At 47.0% G+C, this 20,214-nt stretch overlaps 1 protein-coding gene across 1 annotated transcript in view; it reads left to right on the top strand.

Annotated features, from left to right (window-relative positions):
* The window catches only part of DPP6 (dipeptidyl peptidase like 6), a 586,350-nt gene that overhangs the window by 483,084 nt on the left and 83,052 nt on the right, over positions 1-20,214 (top strand). The window contains exons 11-13 of the mRNA XM_059932967.1: positions 11,568-11,691; positions 13,395-13,433; positions 18,862-18,969. Coding sequence (XP_059788950.1) covers positions 11,568-11,691; positions 13,395-13,433; positions 18,862-18,969 — 271 coding nt within the window. The remainder of the gene's footprint in view (positions 1-11,567; positions 11,692-13,394; positions 13,434-18,861; positions 18,970-20,214) is intronic.

Genomic DNA, 20,214 nt, shown 5'->3' with positions numbered 1-20,214 from the left:
TCCTCTCCTTTAACTGCGGCCAAACTTCCCTTTATTCTAAAGCACCTTATCTGCCTACGAATTCGTTTATTCACTCAAAGAACATCTAGTGAGGGCAGAGATGGAGATAGGGTTAGAGATCTGTGATTACGTGGCAGGTGGAGTGTCCTCATGTGGTCTGCCCACCAGGCATCACTTGGGTCACTTAGTTTGGAGGTTCTCAAACTGGGGCACCATTGGGATCACCTGGGGGCCTCGTTAGACCACAGGTGGTTCAGCCCCACCCAGAGCTTCAGATTCAGTGGGTCTGGGGGGAGGCCTGAGAATTTGTATCTCCAGTACTTCCCAGGGGGTGCTGGTCTGGGGACCCCACCTGTGGACCACCAACTCCAGTAATTAAACGTGGGGTGCAGAGACCGTTTCCCCTCCAGTGCTGTGAGCTTTGGCGGATTTTGCAATAAATACCCAGTGTCACCATTTCTGCTCTGATCATTTCTCCCTGGACAGGCCCCGCCTCCCCGAGTGTGGGTGACAACACGGGGTGCCTGCTGCCTGGGTGTACCCAGGCCACACAGGACCCGTGGAGATGGCTCTCCCATCTCCGTCCATGCTTCTTGCAGGTGGCAATGTGTGTGTGTGTGTGTGTGTGTGTGTGTGTGTGTGTGTGTGTGTATGCATTTTATTTCCTCTGTGGGTTACCTTTATAAACTTAAATAATACTCTTACAAGTTTCTCTCATACAGACAAGAATTTGTAGCTCCCCAATTTGTAAGAAGGATCTAGAAGTCCTGCCCTTTCCTACAGGTCCCTTCCCTGTCTCTCCCACCTAGAAACTTCAGTCTTTTATATAATTTTTAAATCATTGAGGTTGATGGCATTTGCATCCTGCCCTGAAACCATAACTAAGTATTCCTTATTTATCTACAGGTTGATTCTAAAAGACCAAAATCAATAAATAGCATTGACTTTATCTTAAGTAATTATCTCTCTTGGTAGAGCTAAGTAGCATCCTCTGATGGTGTCTCTTTTTTGTTGAGCTTTTTGTTCTTCCTGGAGTTTTTAGTTGTTTTTAATTTTTACATGAACTATTTGATTTTATCATACTCTCACTTTTTTTCCCCCACACTCTATCAGGTTTTCTCTTGCATTGCCTTTTTCTCCAAATCTGTCTCTCCAAGTCCACTCCACTGCCCTGACTCTAGTCTGGACTAGTTATTCTTTATAACATCTGCACTAGTGCCACCCTGAGACTCCCCGTTACTGCTGTCCTACGTTGGAGCCACTGTTTCTTAGATCTCATGTCATCTTCTTTCTTGATTTACTTCCACTTTTGTCTGGAGTACATCCTCCAGATGCTTTCCCAGTGAAGAACCATGGGAAGTAAACTTTCTGAGTTCTTAAATATTTAAAAATGTCTCTTTTTCTTACATCTGTTGAAAACTTTACTTATTTGTAGAATTGTAGTTTGAAAATCATTGTCCCTCAATTTGGGGGTATAATTCCATCTCACATTCAGTGTTGCTGATGACAAACCTGATGTTTATCTGATACTCGTTCCTCTGTGAATCATGTACTTTTTTTTTCCTGTAAGCTTTTAGGATGAAGTAACATATCTAAATGTGGGTAGGGTTTCCCTGTTTTTTTCATTCGTCATCTGTCTCATCCAGAGACTCTCAGATGACACTCCTGTCCAAGCACATTTCCCAATCCCATACTGTGCTGCACCTCGACCTCCAGGTCCGCCAGATTTCTCTGGGGTTAACTCTGCAGGTATCTTGGGCTGCTGCTTTTCAACCAGGCTCGTCCCCTGTTACTCTTATGTCTGCATCCTGTCTTCTAGAAATGTGGTGAAACCTTTCCTGTTATCTTTATTAGTGTGAGTATATACCTATTTTACTCCTTCATTATCATTGCAGTTATGTTTCTGGAGAGAGAAGACATAAATAAGTGTGATAAACCCACCAACTGAAATTGGAAACTTGCAGTTACCCTTAATAACCTTCTTCTATTTTAAAAGGTCATCTCTGCACTATACGAAATAATAATCACTTGCCATTCCACTACCTATTGGTAACTAGTGTGGGTATTTTGATAAATTTTCCTATGACACTTTTTTCTAGAAACACATACTTGTTCTTTATTTGCTTTTTTCTTGTTTAATAAGTCATCTTCCCAGCACCATTTATTAAGTCTTCCTTTCCCCAATGATTTGGGTTGACACTTTTATTAAATATTAAATTCTTTTATTTATTTTTATATATTTTTAAATTTTTTTAAACATCTTTATTAAGAGTATAATTCCTTTACAATGGTGTGTCAGTTTCTGCTTTATAACAAAGTGAATCAGTTATACATATACATACATCCCCACATCTCTTACCTCTTGCATCTCCGTCCCTCCCACCCTCCCTATCCCACCCCTCTAGGTGGTCACAAAGCACCAAGCTGATCTCTCTGTGCTATGCGGCTGCTTCCCACTAGCTATCTATTTTAGGTTTGGTAGTGTATATATGTCCATGCCATTTTCTCACTTTGTCCCAGCTTACCCTTCCCCATCCCCATATCCTCAAGTCCATTCTCTAGTAGGTCTGCATCTTTATTCCCGTCTTGCCCCTAGGTTCTTCTGACCATTTTCTTTTTTTTTTTTAGATTCCATATATATGTGTTAGCATACGGTATTTGTTTTTCTCTTTCTTACTTACTTCACTCTGTATGACAGTCTCTAGGACTGTCCACCTCACTACAAATAACTCAGTTTTGTTCCTTTTTATGGCTGAGTAATATTCCATTGTATATATGTGCCACATCTTCTTTATCCATTCATCCGATGCTGGACACTTAGGTTGCTTCCATGTCCTGGCTATTGTAAATAGAGCTGCAATGAACATTTTGGTACATGACTCTTTTTGAATTATGGTTTTCTCAGGGTATATGCCCAGTAGTGGGATGGCTGGGTCATATGGTAGTTCTGTTTTTAGTTTTTTCAGGAACCTCCATACTGTTCTCCATAGTGGCTGTGTCAATTTACATTCCCACCAACAGTGCAAGAGGGTTGCCTTTTCTCCACACCCTCTCCAGCATTTATTGTTTGTAGATTTTTTGATGATGGCCATTCTGACCGGTGTGAGATGATATCTCATTGTAGTTTTGATTTGCATTTCTCTAATGATTAAAGATGTTGAGCATTCTTTCATGTGTTTGTTGGCCATCTGTATATCTTCTTCGGAGAAATGTCTATTTAGGTCTTCTGCCCATTTTTGGATTGGGTTGTTTGTTTTTTTGATATTGAGCTGCATGAGTTGCTTGTATGTTTTGGAGATTAATCCTTTGTCAGTTGCTTCATTTGCAAATATTTTCTCCCATTCTGAGGGTTGTCTTTTCATCTTGTTTATGGTTTCCTTTGCTGTGCAGAAGCTTTTAAGTTTCATTAGGTCCCATTTGTTTATTTTTGTTTTTATTTCCATTTCTCTAGGAGGTGGGTCAAAAAGGATCTTGCTGTGATGTATGTCATAGAGTGTTCTGCCTATGTTTTCCTCTAAGAGTTTGAGGGTGTCTGGCCTTACATTTAGGTCTTTAATCCATTTTGAGTTTATTTTTGTGTATGGTGTTAAGGAGTGTTCTAATTTCATTCTCTTACATGTAGCTGTCCAGTTTTCCCAGCACCACTTATTGAAGAGGCTGTCTTTTCTCCACTGTATATTCTTGCCTTCTTTATCAAAGATAAGGTGACCATATGTGTGTGGGTTTATCTCTGGGCTTTCTATCCTGTTCCACTGATCTATATTTCTGTTTTTGTGCCAGTACCATACTGTCTTGATTACTGTAGCTTTGTAGTATCGTCTGAAGTCAGGGAGCCTGATTCCTCCAGCTCCGTTTTTCTTTCTCAAGATTGCTTTGGCTAATCGGGGTCTTTTGTGTTTCCATACAAATTGTGAAATTTTTTGTTCTAGTTCTGTGAAAAATGCCAGTGGTCGTTTGATAGGGATTGCATTGAATCTGTAGATTGCTTTGGGTAGTAGAGTCATTTTCACAATGTTGATTCTTCCAATCCAAAAACATGGTATATCTCTCCATCTATTTGTATCATCTTTAATTTCTTTCATCAGTGTCTTATAATTTTCTGCATACAGGTCTTTTGTTTCCTTAGGTAGGTTTATTCCTAGATATTTTATTCTTTCTGTTGCAGTAATAAATGGGAGTGTTTTCTTAATTTCACTTTCAGATTTTTCATCATTAGTGTATAGGAATGCAAGAGATTTCTGTGCATTAATTCTGTATCCTGCTACTTTACCAGATTCATTGATTAGCTCTAGTAGGTTTCTGGTAGCATCTTTAGGATTCTCTATGTATAGTATCATGTCATCTGCAAACAGTGACAGCTTTACTTCTTCTTTTCCGATTTGGATTCCTTTTATTTCTTTTTCTTCTCTGATTGCTGTGGCTAAAACTTCCAAAACTATGTTGAATAATAGTGGTGAGAGTGGGCAACCTTGTCTTGTTCCTGATCTTAGTGGAGATGGTTTCAGTTTTTCACCATTGAGGATGATGTTGGCTGTGGGTTTGTCATATATGGCCTTTATTATGTTGAGGAAAGTTCCTTCTATGCCTACTTTCTGGAGGGTTTTTATTATAAATGTGTGTTGAATTTTGTTGAAAGCTTTCTCTGCATCTATTGAGATAATCATATGGTTTTTCTCCTTCGATTTGTTAATATGGTGTATCATGTTGATTGATTTGCATATATTGAAGAATCCTTGCATTCCTGGGATAAACCCCACTTGATCATACTGTATGATCCTTTTAGTGTGCTGTTGGATTCTGTTTGCTAGTATTTTGTTGAGGATTTTTGTATCTATGTTCATCAGTGATATTGACCTGTAGTTTTCTTTCTTTGTGACATCTTTGTCGGGTTTTGGTATCAGAGTGATGGTGGCCTCATAGAATGAGTTTGGGAGTGTTCCTCCCTCTGCTATATTTTGGAAGAGTTTGAGAAGGATAGGTGTTAGCTCTTCTCTAAATGTTTGATAGAATTCGCCTATGACGCCATCTGGTCCTGGGCTTTTGTTTGTTGGAAGATTTTTAATCACAGTTTCCATTTCAGTGCTTGTGATTGGTCTGTTCATATTTTCTATTTCTTCCTGGTTCAGTCTTGGAAGATTGTGCATTTCTAAGAATTTGTCCATTTCTTCCAGGTTGTCCATTTTATTGGCATAGAGTTGCTTGTAGTAATCTCTCATGATCCTTTGTATTTCTGCAGTGTCAGTTGTTACTTCTCCTTTTTCATTTCTAATTCTATTGATTTGAGTCTTCTCCCTTTTTTTCTTGATAAGTCTGGCTAATGGTTTATCAATTTTGTTTATCTTCTCAAAGAACCAGCTTTTAGTGTTATTGATCTTTGCTATCGTTTCCTTCATTTCTTTTTCATTTATTTCCCATCTGATTTTTATGATTTCTTTCCTTCTGCTAACTTAAATTCTTATATAAACTATTCTGTTTTCATGTAAACCATTGTGATTTAAGGCTGTCTATCACTTGTAGATCTACTGATTGTTACACCAGTAAAAAGTCTATACTGTATCATTAGCAGCTTTTGGTATAAATCCCCTCTCATTAATCTTCCTTTTAAAACCATCTTGGCCATTTTTGAACATTTCTCCTTATATGTGAACTTTAGAATTATTTTATTAGATGCTCCCCTCTCAGAAAAGAAGCTCATTGGTCTTTCTGTTAGAATTAAATTCATTCCTTTAAAAAATATTAAGTATTTACCACATGTGAAGCACTAGGCAAGGTGCTGAAGGAATAGAAAGGAATGAAGTGGGTTCAGTCTCTACCGGCACGAAGCTTTAATCTAATCAATTCAGGTCTCCCCAAACTGATGATTATTTGAAAGTTTCTCATGTTTAGTTTCCTGTTCCAGGCATGTAGCATGTTTGTGTTCCCATATCTTAAATGTTCTCTTTGTTTCATCATTTGTGATGGGTGCTACCTTTGTTTTTGTTTGTTTGTTTTAGGAAAGAATCTTTTTTTTTAAAATTTATTTAAATTTTATTTTTTTGGCTGTGTTGGGTCTTCGTTGTTGCGTACGGGCTTTCTGTAGTTGCGGGGAGTGGGGGCTACTCTTTGTTGCGGTGTGCGGGCTTCTCATTATGGTGACTTCTCTTGTTGCGGAGCACGGGCTCTAGGCGCATGGGCTTCAGTAGTTGTGGCATGCAGGCTAAGTAGTTGTGGCTCATGGGCTCTAGAGCGCAGGCTCAGTAGCTGTGGCACATGGGCTTAGTTGTGCCACGGCATGTGGGATCTTCCTGGACCAGGGCTCGAACCCATGTCCCCTGCAGTGGCAGGCGGATTCTTAACCACTATGGCACCAGGGAAGTCCGCTACCTTTGTTTTTAATCTTCCTTAAAAGATTTACCAAATGTTTATAATTCTATGAAATATTCACCTAATATTTATTTTATTTTATATTATTTTTATCACTTAATAATTACTTTTCATATTTGCATTCAAATTCATAATCAAATTGATAGTAGTTTAGGACTGGCTATGGATGAATTGGTTTTAGAGATCATCTTCTTACATGTTAAGCTTTTAATTTTGAGCCTTTAATTTTGAATTGCTTTTAATTTTTTGAATTTTTGAATTGGTATATTCAAGTAGAAGATATACTTTAAACAAGAAGATATTGGTTGTTAAAAACACATTGAGATATTAAATACCATTAGACCCAGAACAGCAGAGAAATCTGAGATCAGCATAAATTTGTATCGTCTCTTAAAACTTATTTCCTTATTACTGCATTGTTTTGGCATTTCTTTTTTCATGGATCTCTAAGAGTCTATCAGAATGTTTTCAGGTGTTTTGTTAGTTTCCCTGGAGTATGAAAACCCTTTAATCTGCATGTTCACGTCTTAGCTACGTAGGCGTCTCTCATGGTGTCTTTGGTGATTGCCTCTCTCCCCATCACTCTGGTTCTTCCGTGAGGAGCACTTACGTTCTCAGATGTGAGGACCATCCGCCATCCCCCATCTTCTTCTGGGACCCCTTCCTCTGCCTTCTAGGGGAGCTTCCCAAATTTTCCTCGATTCCTCTGGATCAAATTTCTGTAATTTTCAATTTCAGTTTCATTAGTCCCCTCATCTCACCTCTTTGATCTCATCCTATATTTTTACAGTCATGTCCTTCTTCTGCATTTCTAGTATGATTTCCCCTTCTCGTCTGTATTGTTTGTCTGACCTTCCTAGTTCCCCACCTCAGAAAGGAGAGGTCCACCCACACCTGATATTTGGCAACAAAGCCGTGAAGGTTACATTCGGCTCCTCTCCCTGAGCCTCCCGGCGCTGGTTGAATCCTTCTCGGGTGAATTTGGGAAGACGCGGTCTGACCCATATCTCTCTGGGTGCCTCTGCTCGGCTGAGTTGAGATTTTTCTCCGCCTTCTTGGAATCTTTTTTTTTTTTTTGACATTCTAAGTCAATTAGTGTCCATGACAAACTATGATATTCTGTAACACCGAGGTAGTGAAGGTCTGGCTCCCCATTGTTTCTGAGGATCAGACAAAGGGGAAGAGAACAACGGTTTCCTCCTGCTCCCCATTGGCTCCTTCATACAGTGAAGCAAACTCGGGCAACCAGACTTCATCCACCGCCATCTGTGCTTTCAACGTTCATTTTTAGTGACGTTATGACTTTTCACCTTTCTGTGAATTTATAGGCACATTTAACACAAAGTTGGTAAAGGCTGACTCCGATCTGCTAACCAGACGTGAGTGTGCTTGGCGTCTGCATGTGTCTGTGGAGTCTACACTCGACACGACCGTGTGGCTTGTGGGGCCGCCAGACAGACCCTCCCCCAGACAGTCAGCGGTAACACGACGCGGGCCTGGCCCGGGCCCTCCTCATGGGCCTTAGAGTCAGAGTCTAACAGCTTTGCAATTAGGGAAGATGGAAAATGTGTTAGGAACCAGGAGACCTTTTCTTATTCCAGTCAAGGATTTCTGCTTAGGGAAATCTTCGTTAAGGGAGTACCTGTTTTATTTTCCTTTCCATTAACATACGGTGTGGCTCCGAAGCCTTACGTTGCAAAAGAATGTCATTCCATCCAAAGCATCGCTTCTTTGTGAGGGTCTACACCTCGTCACCAAAGAGCTGTGAGCGCACCTTTAAAATCAGCTTATTCTTGGCAATGCTTTATCTTTGCAAGCAGACTTGATTACTTAAAATAACCAAAAATTGTTTGGCACCAAGTCTAGTCATTGATGCCACTCACAGAATTAGGAAATATTGATTAGAGACGCGATGTTGCTGTACAGGTAATGAGACCTGTATGGCTGTGACGTTCTGAAGGCAAGTCAAGTGAGAGGTTCCCAAGGTGTTTGATGAAGGGTAACGCGATTGGAAGCAAAGGTCCTGAAGCACCACTTATTCTCGGAGAGGTTATTATGTCATCTTTACAGAGTCCTTAATGATTTTCATTGTTTCAAGAGTTTTAAAAAAATATTTCTCATTATATTTCATCACCATAAAAGTCTCTAAAGGTACCATCCAAATTTTGTGAAATTCCTGCTACACGGATGAAGGAACTGAGGATTCAAGTTCTATACAGGATTAGTTGTAGAAGCAAAGCTCTCCCAGCCTCTGCAGGAAGCTGCATCCCGCCCCTTCATCCAGGTGACGGTCCACACCCTGGCCAAGGTTCCACTGAACTGGGCAAAGTGGGTCCACATTGAACTGTCCTAATTTGCAGTACAGTTAATTTTTTCCTCTGTAAATCATGTCCCATATTACAAATTAGGAAAGTAAAAAAAGAGAGACAGCGAGGCTCTAGCACTCACTTTAACTGGGCGTGTGGTTGCATTTCTAGGAACTAGGAAACCTCTAGAAAGTAGCGAACCTCTGCAGGGTGACGGTCCTGACTCTCTCCAGGCCCATGAAGCAGGCTTGCCGCTGCATCTCCCTGTTTTCTGGCGGCAACTTGAAACATGAACAGTAAAGTGGTTAGCTGGCCACACGACTGCGTTGATGCCGCCAGCCCAGCCCCACCCCCAGGCCAGCCTCACAGCTCAGTGATGCTCTTGTGTGATTCGCTCCAAAGGTATCACTCAGGAGTTTCTTCCCAGAAAGAGAAGGCTTGCATTCATCTCTTTATTTCCAGTTACAATGGTTCTCATATCGAGTTAGGACATGGAAACACTGAGAATAGCGTGTAATCACTGACTGTCTCTTTCTGGACCAAACTTTAGTCCAGCTCCTCTGAATCCTCTCCGCAAACAGGCCTTGACATTCACATTTCCAGGTGTGTTTGCATCACCCACTTGCAGCCAGGATCCTCCAACCCTCAATGTCTGATCACCTTTCTCAGCCCCGCCTCCCCGAGGGGTTGTCTGGCCACCTGGCCTGCCTTCAGCAAGAGAAAGTTTGGCCAGAAGCCCCTTTATCCCTGATGTTTCCTCTTAGTAACCGTCCGTCCACTGGCCCCCACCTGCTCCTTGGCAGGAAGTTTACACTTTTCCTCGTTGTATTTGGAGTTGAGCCCCATCTCCCTCCCGCCGCAAAGCCCCGTTGTTTGTGGTCCTCACACCGATCGCAGCAGCGCTGAATGTCGTCAGCCTCACCTTTTAAACATGTCAGAATAATTTCTTCTTTCATATTTGGCCTAAATGAAGATTATGCAAAAGAACACCGTAAAAATGAGAAGGAGGAAAAGAACGAAGAAATATTTCCAGCAAATGGAAACAAGATTAGGGTCTCCCCTAATTATCAATAGTATGAAGGCCACAGAAAAAAACTGTCATCCTGGGAGATCTGACTTTGCCTTCCTTGATTTCATCCAGATGGGATATATTTAAGTGCAGCCTGTCTCCGTGACCTCATATCACACCTGGACAGGAACGTCTGCGTCAAACGGATCCAAAAGCGGGAGTTAACTCGGGCCCATCCACCAGGCCCTTCAGTGCCGGGCTCTCTTCAGTGTCTGTCTGACAGGACGTAGAGCCCATCTATGACTTAATTAAAAATTAAAAGTGTTACATGTGCAGCATGGGCTGGGCACAGACCGGACATGTCTCACGTCTGCAGACATGCAGGCGGATGGTCCCATCCCGTCGTTAGAAACGTGGCTTCAGTCCTCGCAGCGAAGTGGCCACGAGAAGCCACTGAAAGGATGTTACTTTCAGAGCAGGAGCCGTGAGAGGACAGGGTGGGATCCTGTAAACGTGCAGGCCCTGGGTCCCCGGAGCAGACGGTAAGAACAGAAACAGCTGGATTTCAGAAAATCGCAGAAATCGAGAAGGTGGAAAAGCGTGAAAGCCGGACTGCGCCACGCGGCTCTCCACCACGCGCTCGGCGGATTCGTGGAGCCCAGGTCTCGCGCCCCAGGGCCTGCCCGCTGGCCCCCCACCCCCGCCCCACGGCTCAGAGGCCTCCACCACCTGTCTGCCAGGTGCTCTTGACTTCGGTTCAATTAACAACAACTGTGATTAACAGGTAGATTCGCGAAACGGGGGCCGCGGCGATTTAACCCCCTGGTTAGCTGAGGCCTGTTTGAAAGCGCCTGGTTATTTAGGCTCTTCTGTTGACAGTAATTACTGAGCGTACTGGTTCTCCTTCCAGCTGGCCCGGCATCATCCAGTGAACGCGCTGCACCTCAGCGATAAAGGGTCTTGTCAGACATGACGTCACCATTCTGAGCACGCGGTCTCGTTACAGACAGAGCCGGGGCAGGCGGTGAGGCACGTGTTCTCGGGCCTCTAGAAAGCACAGTCTTGGAATTCACCTGAGGATATTATTTTTGTGCAGTTATTTTCCAGTCATTTCCTTCTAACTCTTAAGTGTACATTTTTTCCTAAAAATTCCGTTCTTGGAGGGCTCTGGGTAATTGAATTAAGGACTGAGAGCCCCAGTACCCTCCCCCGCCACCCCCCCGCCCCCACCAGGTACACTGTGGGGTGTTCAGGTTTGGGTGAAAGCAAGTGCGTGACGTGTGGGGTGTCACATCAAGTCCACCGGGCGCCCAGAGCCGTGAACCAGTTTCCCTAATTAGCTCGAGAACGCCCCTGGGAATTTAGGGAAAGGAACACTGAGGCTTCCTCAGCTCAGCCCACGGGGAGGGGAAGGGGGAGTTACAGGTTTAACCCTCCCTGAGGGGCCCCTTTCTTGGAGCCCTTCCTGGCTCTTGCTCTGTCGGCCTCTCAAGAGCCATCCATCCTCACCACTTCCAGCCACGTGGAGTTGGGATCTGGCTGGACCGTGACGAGAAAGCCAGGTCAGTGGGCAGCAACGTCCAGACTTACAAAACCCGAGGGGCGGAGCACAGGCCAGCCCCAGGGGACAGGTCGGACGGCTGGGTGTTGGCCCGGTGCAGGGGCACACAGCTCTTGGGGGGCAGCTGGGAGAGAAGCACACCCCCGCCAGCTTATTCCAGCACCGGTTCCTGCTGGGCCTCCCCTGGGGGCTCATCGGCAGCGCACTTTCCTGAGACCCCCGTCTCAGAACCCCACACGCCCCACGTTGGCCCAGTGTCCGGGTTGGGCCGGTGTCTCTGGTCCCCGAGGGCCCTGATCACCACTCACCGTGCATCTCGTGCTTTCAGGGAGTACTACATCACCATGGTCAAGTGGGCCACCAGCACCAAGGTCGCCGTGAACTGGCTGAGCCGGGCTCAGAACGTGTCCATCCTCACCCTCTGCGATGCCACCACCGGGGTCTGCACCAAGGTATGGGGGAGGGGCTGACTGGACGGCGGGGAGCACCCCCGGGCACCAAGGTCATCTCTGAGCCACACACACACTCAGCTCCTGGCTGGTCCAGGTGCAGCCTGCATGTGGGTCTCTGTTTTGGTGTCACCTTGTGGATGAATTGAGAACTGCTACAGACTGGGGACTGATCCTCTCAGCCACCAGCTCACAGAGCTGTCACTTCCCTTTATCCTTGCCCACAGCTACTTCACACAGGGGCTGCTTCTCATTTTCCAGTTGACGTTTAGAGAGGGGAGGGGTCCGACCTGAGGCGCCAGGACCCAGCACTGCCACCTGGCCTGGCCATTTCAGCATCTCTGTCCCTCACTGACCAGAGCCAGCTGGTACCCTGGACGCTCGGCACCGTGTCTGAAAGTCACCGGTGAGGCCAGTGTGTTCCCTGGGCCTCAGGCTGACGTAGTGGGTGGTTACAGGGGGTGAAGGGAGGGGAGACAAGGAGGAACGAAAATGTAAAGAGAGGCTTGGCAACCCTGCGAAGCGAGGGAGTGACCCACGGCTGTCTCAGGCCCTCAGGCAACCTGCCCCTGGCCCAAGGGCTGCGTCCTCCACGATCCTTGAGCCCCAAGGGGCAGGGCTCCTTGTGTTGCGTAAAGAAACATCCATTAAAATCAGTTAATAAGCCCAGGCAGTTCTCTCAGAAACTCTTTTTTTGGCCCTAAATTTTTATTTCCCAACTGAGGAGGAGAAAGGCTTGCAGAGCAGCTGTGTTGTGACTTCGGGGCCCCAGACAGCAGCTCTGACCCCGCGGCCCAATGACGATCTTGAGGGGAGTCGCAGTGAGCTGTCGCTGAGACCAGTGTCCTCAGTGGGCCAGTGATTTACTTGATTTTTAATACAGTTTAGAGCAGATTCCAGGTTATTCTGATGAACTTCTTGAGGGGAAGGAAGGAAAGAGTGGACTCACAGCTGGGAAGCTGGGAATGGCTCGTAACGCAGGTCTTCTGGCATCTGGACCCCCGGTCTTGCGAGAGTCAGCAGTGAAACTCCAGCCTGCCCATGGTTAGAATGCACAGATAAAGAACACAGCTGCCCAGGGACAGGTGCACGGCCCATGCGGCTGAATAGCTATTCCTGGTGGTTTGGTTGGTCTTTATATGTCTTTCCACACCGTTCTCTGAGATTTACTTTTCATATGCTTTTTAAGTCCTTTTAATGTTTTGGTTTGCCGGGATTGTTGTGAACTGGAAATTTGACACATGTACACACAGACACCCACGTGCATGCACACATACACACACACGTGCATGCATGCACACAAATTCCTAAAATAATGCAGCACCTGAGATTTGCCTTTAAATGGGCACATGCCACTAGATGGTCATTGGTGACCATCTAGTGGAAACGTGTGTGGTCATTGGTGACCGTCTGACGGGCATGTGTCTGGTCAGGGGTGACCACCAAATGGTAGTAATGCACCACCTTCCAAAGGATTCACACCCCCCGTGGATTTGTCCTCGTTGCTGGGAGAGTGACATTTTTCCTGTTCGGGAACACTCGTGCTCAGCTCTGAGCCACGTCATGAGACAAGGCAGAGCAGGGCCGGCCCCCTTCCTGAGCTTGTGCAGCTACCATGGGGGGGGAATCCAATCGTTTGTACACTGCTGGTCGCAGACACAACATGTGCGAAAACTCCTTTCTCTCACGCTCTTATTTCGTTTCAGAAACACGAGGATGAGAGCGAAGCTTGGCTCCACAGACAGGTAACTGTTCCGCGTGCGAATCCCCCACTGCCCGCCCGCACCAGCCACCAGGTCCTCTCCCGGTGTTTACAGCACGGCTTCTCACGTTCCGTCCTACAGGAAGCCCCAGGTAGACGCGCACGCGCGCGCACACACACACACGCACGCGCGAGGCTCTGGGGGGCAGCAGAGCCACTCAGCCCACCTGGCTTCCCTGAGACCCCGGCACTGCTGGAGAACTGTGGCCTCCACGCATGAGGCCTGCAAAATCCCTGCTCTTGAGAACGTGCAGTGTTCAGTGAGATCTCCGTTCTCAGTTAGGTGACGTCCCTTTGGTGCATTGAAAGGATGAGTCCACACAAGTTGCCTCGATTTAACCTACTTCAGTCAAAGAAAACGGAGCGGGGCTGACGTCCCTGTTTTTCTCGGCGTGGCTCGTGGATGCCTCCCTTGAGGTGGGTTCCGTGCGCTTCAGCTTGAGTCTTCCTGGGACCTGACTTCAGAGCCTCGCCTGAATTTCCCGTCCCCGCCTCGGATAAGAGATGCACGTGAAACAGGCTTGAGGAACCGGAGGGAATCAAAGGAGACCTGCAGTGAGCACCCTGACAGAAAAATCAAACCCACACAAGAAATGAGACTCTCGGCTCTGGTATTTTCTTTCTTCAATTATTTTTTTCTCATTCCACACCCTGAGGTTAGAAAGCACAGGTGGAAAGTTTTGGAAGCTCACTTCCTTCTTATCCTACCGAATGGGATGAAAATCCTCTGAAAATTCTGTGGGAAAATCTAATCGGGTATGAGTCTCAGAATGATGGTGGAGAGGGCACAGGTATGCTTCTTTATTGATGGCACAGATTCCGTTTATGGGAAATAACTGAAGCTGGACAATGCGACTGTTACCAGTGGCTCTCCAAGAACATTCTAGAAATTCTGTGTGCACCTCTGTTATCTGTGGAATCAGCAGTCTGGCCCAGCCTCCCATCAGTTATCTCAGGGGTGGTGCCCTCATCAATGGGCGTGATTGCTTTTAAATATGTCCTTTTCCTGCTCTGTGCCAGCCTGATACCAAAGAGGAATGCCCACTGTGGCCACTTTGGTTTTCCTATGTCCAAGTTTGGATTCCAAGTCCATGCTAAGAAGTATCCAGAATGAGACTGTGCTTGGGCGTCTTAAAGTATTCGTTGGGGAGTTCACTGAGAAGTTCTTGAATGCCACCTGGACCAATGATATAAACACAAGTATCAGAAGTAATATTATGACGTTCCTCTTACAGTCACACAAAATGCCAAAGACATTGCGATGAAAGAGTCAGAAAAAAAATCCATCATATGCGTAGTCATCTGTCCAACTAATACGTATGGGTCGTACCAGGCGCCGTGCTAGGCTTTGTGGATTTCAGAAACGAGAATCCACCACTTCCCAGAGCGCATGTCAGCCACCTTATGGAACAGTGTTCCACGGTGTGGACACACCACATTCATTCATCTGTTGATAACGTTCGGGTTGTTTCTGCCTTTTGGTGTTGTGAGTAGTCCTGCCAAGAACACAACGCTGAGTGAAAGGGGGCCACCCGCCGTGTGACCCCACTTACGAGTCATGCCCAAGTCAACAAAAGTCACACAGGCAGGATCCTGTTTGCTGCAGGGGTGGGGAGTAACAGCTTCATGGAGTCTGGGCTCGACGGGGGGTGATGGAAGTGGTTTGGAACTAGACAGAGCTGGTGGTTGCACGACATTGTGAATGTGCTCGATGCCATGAAGGGCTCACTTGTATTAACATGTTCTAGTTTGTGTTATGCTCGACTTTTTAAGAAATGAATCCGCTAGAGCCACAGCTCTCAAAGATGTCTTAGTGTAGAAAGGGAGAGAGCTGCAGGGATCCCCAAGTGCGGAATGTGGGCGGAGCCCTAGACTGTGTCCCCAGGGCGTGTGGAAGGGATCCGCTGCTGTCACAGGGCTGGGAGTGGGCATGCGTGGGGCCCTGAGGCCCGGCTGCGGGACTGGGCCTCAAGCCACGTGCGGTCTGTGTCTGAGTTGGGGGAGGGAGGATGGACTTACCAAAGCAGCCAGCGGTTTGTTTCTCACGGGGCAGAGGGCTGTGGGAAAGCCAGGGTCCCCTCCTGCCCCGGCCTTCCTGTCGGGCACTCACGGGCCCCATGTCTCCACTGGTCACCTGTGCTTTGGGCCTCGAGCTGTCGTCCTCGTAAGCTCTGCGGACAGGACACAGAGGCACCGCCGTGGGCGAGACTGTTGTGTGTTTTCGGAGCGCACTTCCCGTCACCCACCTAAGAACACCAGCCAAGCACCGGATAGGCAGCCTGGATTTGGGAAACCAGGTCGTTCCAACGAAATCAAGTCAGCACTTAAAAACCAGCAGAAAGTAAAAGTATAATTCTTACACTTTTAGTATGTAAACTTTAAAGCACTTATTAGGCAACAGCTAACATTTTTTAAGCAGCCTTTGAAAAATACATAGTCCAGCCAGCGGCCCGGGGTGCCAGCCACCCCCAAGGCGGGCACAGGACCCCACGGAGCCCCACCTCGCCGAGCAACGCTCAGCCCGTGTCTCCAACTGTTCCTTCAGCGCCGTGGTCAGTAGGAAACCCAGTTTCAAACACTTTCTCATGACGTTCCTTTTGAAGAGATTTTTCACAAAGGGATCTGTGGACCCTCTTTTTCAAAAATAAGCTGTCTTGTTGCTGCATCCTTCACGATCCTGCGAGGTCCTGGGCGGCGAGTTAGGAATTTATTTAAGGCCAACCTGCCGTCTGCCGCCGGGGAAGCTGCTGGCAGGCACTTCATGCACGTCATCACAAAGGGGCCGCAGGGCTCACCCCCGCTGCCCAGGGCCGCGTCAGAGGAGGAGAGGACTGGGGTCTGGACGGTTCTGCTGACCCTGGGGAGACCCAGGGCGCGAAGATCATCAGGTCTTCTGAGTGCTCGTTGCCAGGGGAACGGGGGTGGGCGAGGGCAGTCCTGGGGCCGTGGTCTGAGCCTCTGTTCCTGCCCCCCCGTCTTTTCCTCCCATCTCCTTCCTAGGCCTCAGCGTGGACCCCTCAAAGATCCCCCACGAGCCCACGAGAAGAGGGTGAAGACCCACTAAGTTCCCTCTCCTCTGGGAATACTCCGGAGAAATAGGCAGCCCCTCCCCCGCGCACACACACCATCACTGCTGCCGTGACCTTCAAAGTCAGTCCTGGGGCAGGTCCACTAGGGGCCCTGCAGGCCCGAGGCCTTTTGGGGTAGAACCCAGGACCCATCTTTGTGTTTGAAGAGTCACTCCCGCAGGTCAATTTCTGACAATCTTTCTTCTTTAACCAGAATTTTGGTTTTGTGATTTCAAAATTCAGGCAGGGAGATTGACCAGATGAATGTATCTGAACCATAGAAAGAATGGGCAGAAAGTCTACAAATAGCTCACAGGAAGTCTTTCACCAATAAAAAGGACTCATTCTTCATAGATCTGCTCGATTGGAGGCGGAGAAACCAGGCAGGGCCTGGTACGATAAATGCCCAGAGGGCTAGAAACGCTTCTCCTCAAATCCAGGAAAGTCAGAACCAGGATTAAAATCCAGGTCTCCTAGTCAAAAGTCATTGTACTTTTCCACTAAAAATACATTTACTACATGAGAAACCAAGTCTCAGAGAGGTTCAAAGGCTGGTCCTTCACCTGCCGGCTGTGGGATGTTCCCAGGATCAATGTAACGATGACATTGCAATGCTTGAGTCCTTCTCAGTGTGAAAGCAATGTTTCAGGCCTGAATTAGTTATTTATTACATTGACTCATAGTATTTTTCTCTGCCAAAAGTACAAACGTTTCCCCAGAAAACTGAAGCAGTATTTCAGTATCCATCCTGCAGTTGGGAAATAAAAGTACATTTAAAAAGCCAGATTTACTGCTGGTTTTTCCATTTCCTCTATTTTTAAATACCATACTTCCAACACTAAATAGAAAAATAAATATTTGCAGATTAAAGGTTTCATTTTCCTGCAAATATTCATGAAGATTAAATGTCACTTTAATCACATGTTGGTTTATTTCTCTGGGCATATCATATTTGCATGTATTCATTCACTGCAGGGAAATGAGTTTTCCTCGTGCCAGCTGGGGTTTATTTACCATTTGTTCTCATTCACATTAGCGTGGAGCTCCTTGAATCAGAAAACGTGTATCGTAGCCAACTAATTGGTGTTCACGGATGGAAACTTTCAAGCTGGAGCTTCCTAGAGGCTGAGACGCCAATCCCTTTTGCCTATTAAGGCGACAGCCAACCCACAGGGGGCAGCTAGGGGCTGAGCGGTGGCTTCTCAGCTTTGGGGGTGAGGGCCAGGCCGAGATGCAGCAACATGCTACAGGCGCTGGCTTTGAATGCAGCCTGGAATTCTTCCCCCCAGGGAGAACTGGGACTGCTGATTTTGTTTCCAGGGAAAAGTGACAGTAGATCCAAGCAAACATGTGCCATCTAGTAAATGCCCGTGTGGAACTTCCTTCTCATTAGAAGCCGTGTAATAAGCGCAGTGAGTCCCCAGGAATAGCGTGTGCTCTCACCTGCGTCGTAGAATGTGCAGAATCTGTCCTTGTTTGCTGCGGTTTGTTTTCTTTCTTTCTTTCCTCTTGTCTCCTTGGTGGGCTATTCAGTATGAGGTGGATTTTATTAAATAAAAGAACAAAAGACAGGATGGAAAGACTAGAATTCATTTTTAGGCAAAATCAGGTTTGTGATTGTTCAGGATTATGATAGATAGTAAACACCCCTGGTGATATAAATGAACTTATTTACAAAACAGAAATAGATTCACAGACATAGAAAACAAACTTACGGTTACCAGAGGAGATAGCGGGGTTGGGGGGGAGATAAATTCGGGGTTGGGGATTAATATACACACGCTACTATGTATAAAATAGATAAACAACAAGGACCTGCTGTATAGCACAGGGAACTGTCTTGTAACCTATAATGGAAGAGAATCTGAGAAATATATATACATATAAATGAATCACTTTACTGTACGCCTGAAGCTAACACAACACTGTAAATCAACTATGTTTCAGTTTTTAAAAATGGTTTAAAAAAAAAAATGCCCCTGGAGAATTTTGCAGGGGCCACGGTAAGCGGGGAGCCCAGCCCTGCACTTTTTTAGTGCTGAGTTCCTGTTTGGCTTGGTGAGCTGGGTGTCCTGTGAACCAGGGGACGCCTGTGTGTCCGCCTCTGCTTAGGCAGTTGCCTCTGAATTCCTCTGAATTCCTCTGAATTCCTCATTATTTTCTTAGGAAACTGGAGGTTTGACTCGTGATTCCCAAGGAGAGAAAAGGCCCCACACAGCCTTTAGCCTTTCAACTGCATCTCTCATTGGCAATTACACGGAAAGTGTATCTCAAAATGTAGTTTATCTTGGTTCAACCCCTTCAAAACAGTCTGTAGACTCAGTCGATGGCTTTCGTCCGCAGAACGAAGAGCCAGTGTTCTCCAAGGACGGCCGGAAGTTCTTCTTTGTCCGAGCGATCCCGCAGGGGGGGCAGGGCAAGTTCTACCACATCACGGTGTCCTCCTCCCAGGTGAGCTCCCTAGTTTCCTGCTCTGCTGAGGCGGGGGGGGGGGCCCTGGGGGCCTTCCCCCACCCCTCAGCAGGGGAGCTAAGTGCTCCCTGGGGGAAGCCGGGCCCTGAAACTGGAAGGCGGGTCCCCACGTGGGGACGGACGGGGCCTTCATGAGTCAGCCGTCCTGGCTGGGCAGGGGTGGCGTTTGTGCCTCCTGTAATTGCTCAAAAATACGAATGACACTTCTGACAGTATCAGAGGACACTGGGTGCATTGCTGGATCTGAGCCCAGGACACGTGTGTGTAGACCGCTTTGTTTGTCGATCTGCCTGCATTGGCCTTTCCTCCCTCTGCTGGGTCCTGGGGGCCGGGCCCAGTGTCCTCGTGGCCCCAGGGCATCCCACCTCCACGGTCAGCCAGATGCACTGCCGTTCCCTGTGCTGCAGCCACGGGATACGAGCAGAGCATCACTGAGCAGGGAATGCGGGAGCTGAACATAGGTGCGTTTGGAAAGAGCAGACAGCCTGGCGAATGCCACCTCCTGCAGAGCGGGCACCCGGGGGCCTGCCCCCTCCCCACAGGGTGGGACCCCGGAGCTGCACTCAGGGAACCCTGCCCTTAGGAGGAAGGTGGGGGGGGGGGCTGCGGGCCTCCCATCAGCACTGCCCTCGGCCTCAGTGGGGCTTCCATGTTGAAGCAGAGTCTAAGGAGATCAGGGCATGTGAATAAAATTTTATTTTTAAAAAAGTTATCAAAAATATTCTGTGGATATAAAGTAGAAGATTTATATTCATGACATGACCCAAAAGACAATCTCCAAAGCAAAATTCCAAGAATGTCCCACATGGAGCAGCTTTGATAGAACAGGAACGGAAACTCGGCTGTGGCTCCAGGACAGGGACCACGTTGACTCAGAGACTTAGATACGGATGTTTTAGTTTTCAAGCCACTTAACTGCATGAGTTACAGAACGTCTACAGACGGGCTGACATTCAGCTCTTTACTCCTAAGGGCTGGGTGCTGTGGCCCCAGATTCCTGGTTTCTTATTTGGGATCACTTCAGTCAAGACTTAAAATGCTGGTATGTTCCCTTCAGCCCATCTCGGATTCACCCCCGTGACCAGCATGGGCTGAGGCACTGTTCGTCATCCAGCAGGGGCAGGTCCCCCCCCCCGCAACCCCGGGGGGCCCCTCCTCAGGAGCCCCTCGGCCCCCACTGCCCTCCGAACCCTGGCAGCCCGCTTCTCCCACCTGGTCCTGCCC

The sequence above is a fragment of the Balaenoptera ricei genome, chromosome 9 (assembly GCF_028023285.1).
Source record: "Balaenoptera ricei isolate mBalRic1 chromosome 9, mBalRic1.hap2, whole genome shotgun sequence".
Classification (NCBI taxonomy): Eukaryota; Metazoa; Chordata; class Mammalia; order Artiodactyla; family Balaenopteridae; genus Balaenoptera; species Balaenoptera ricei.
Note: the sequence above shows the minus strand (reverse complement) of the source record. Positions and strands in the feature narration are given on the sequence as shown.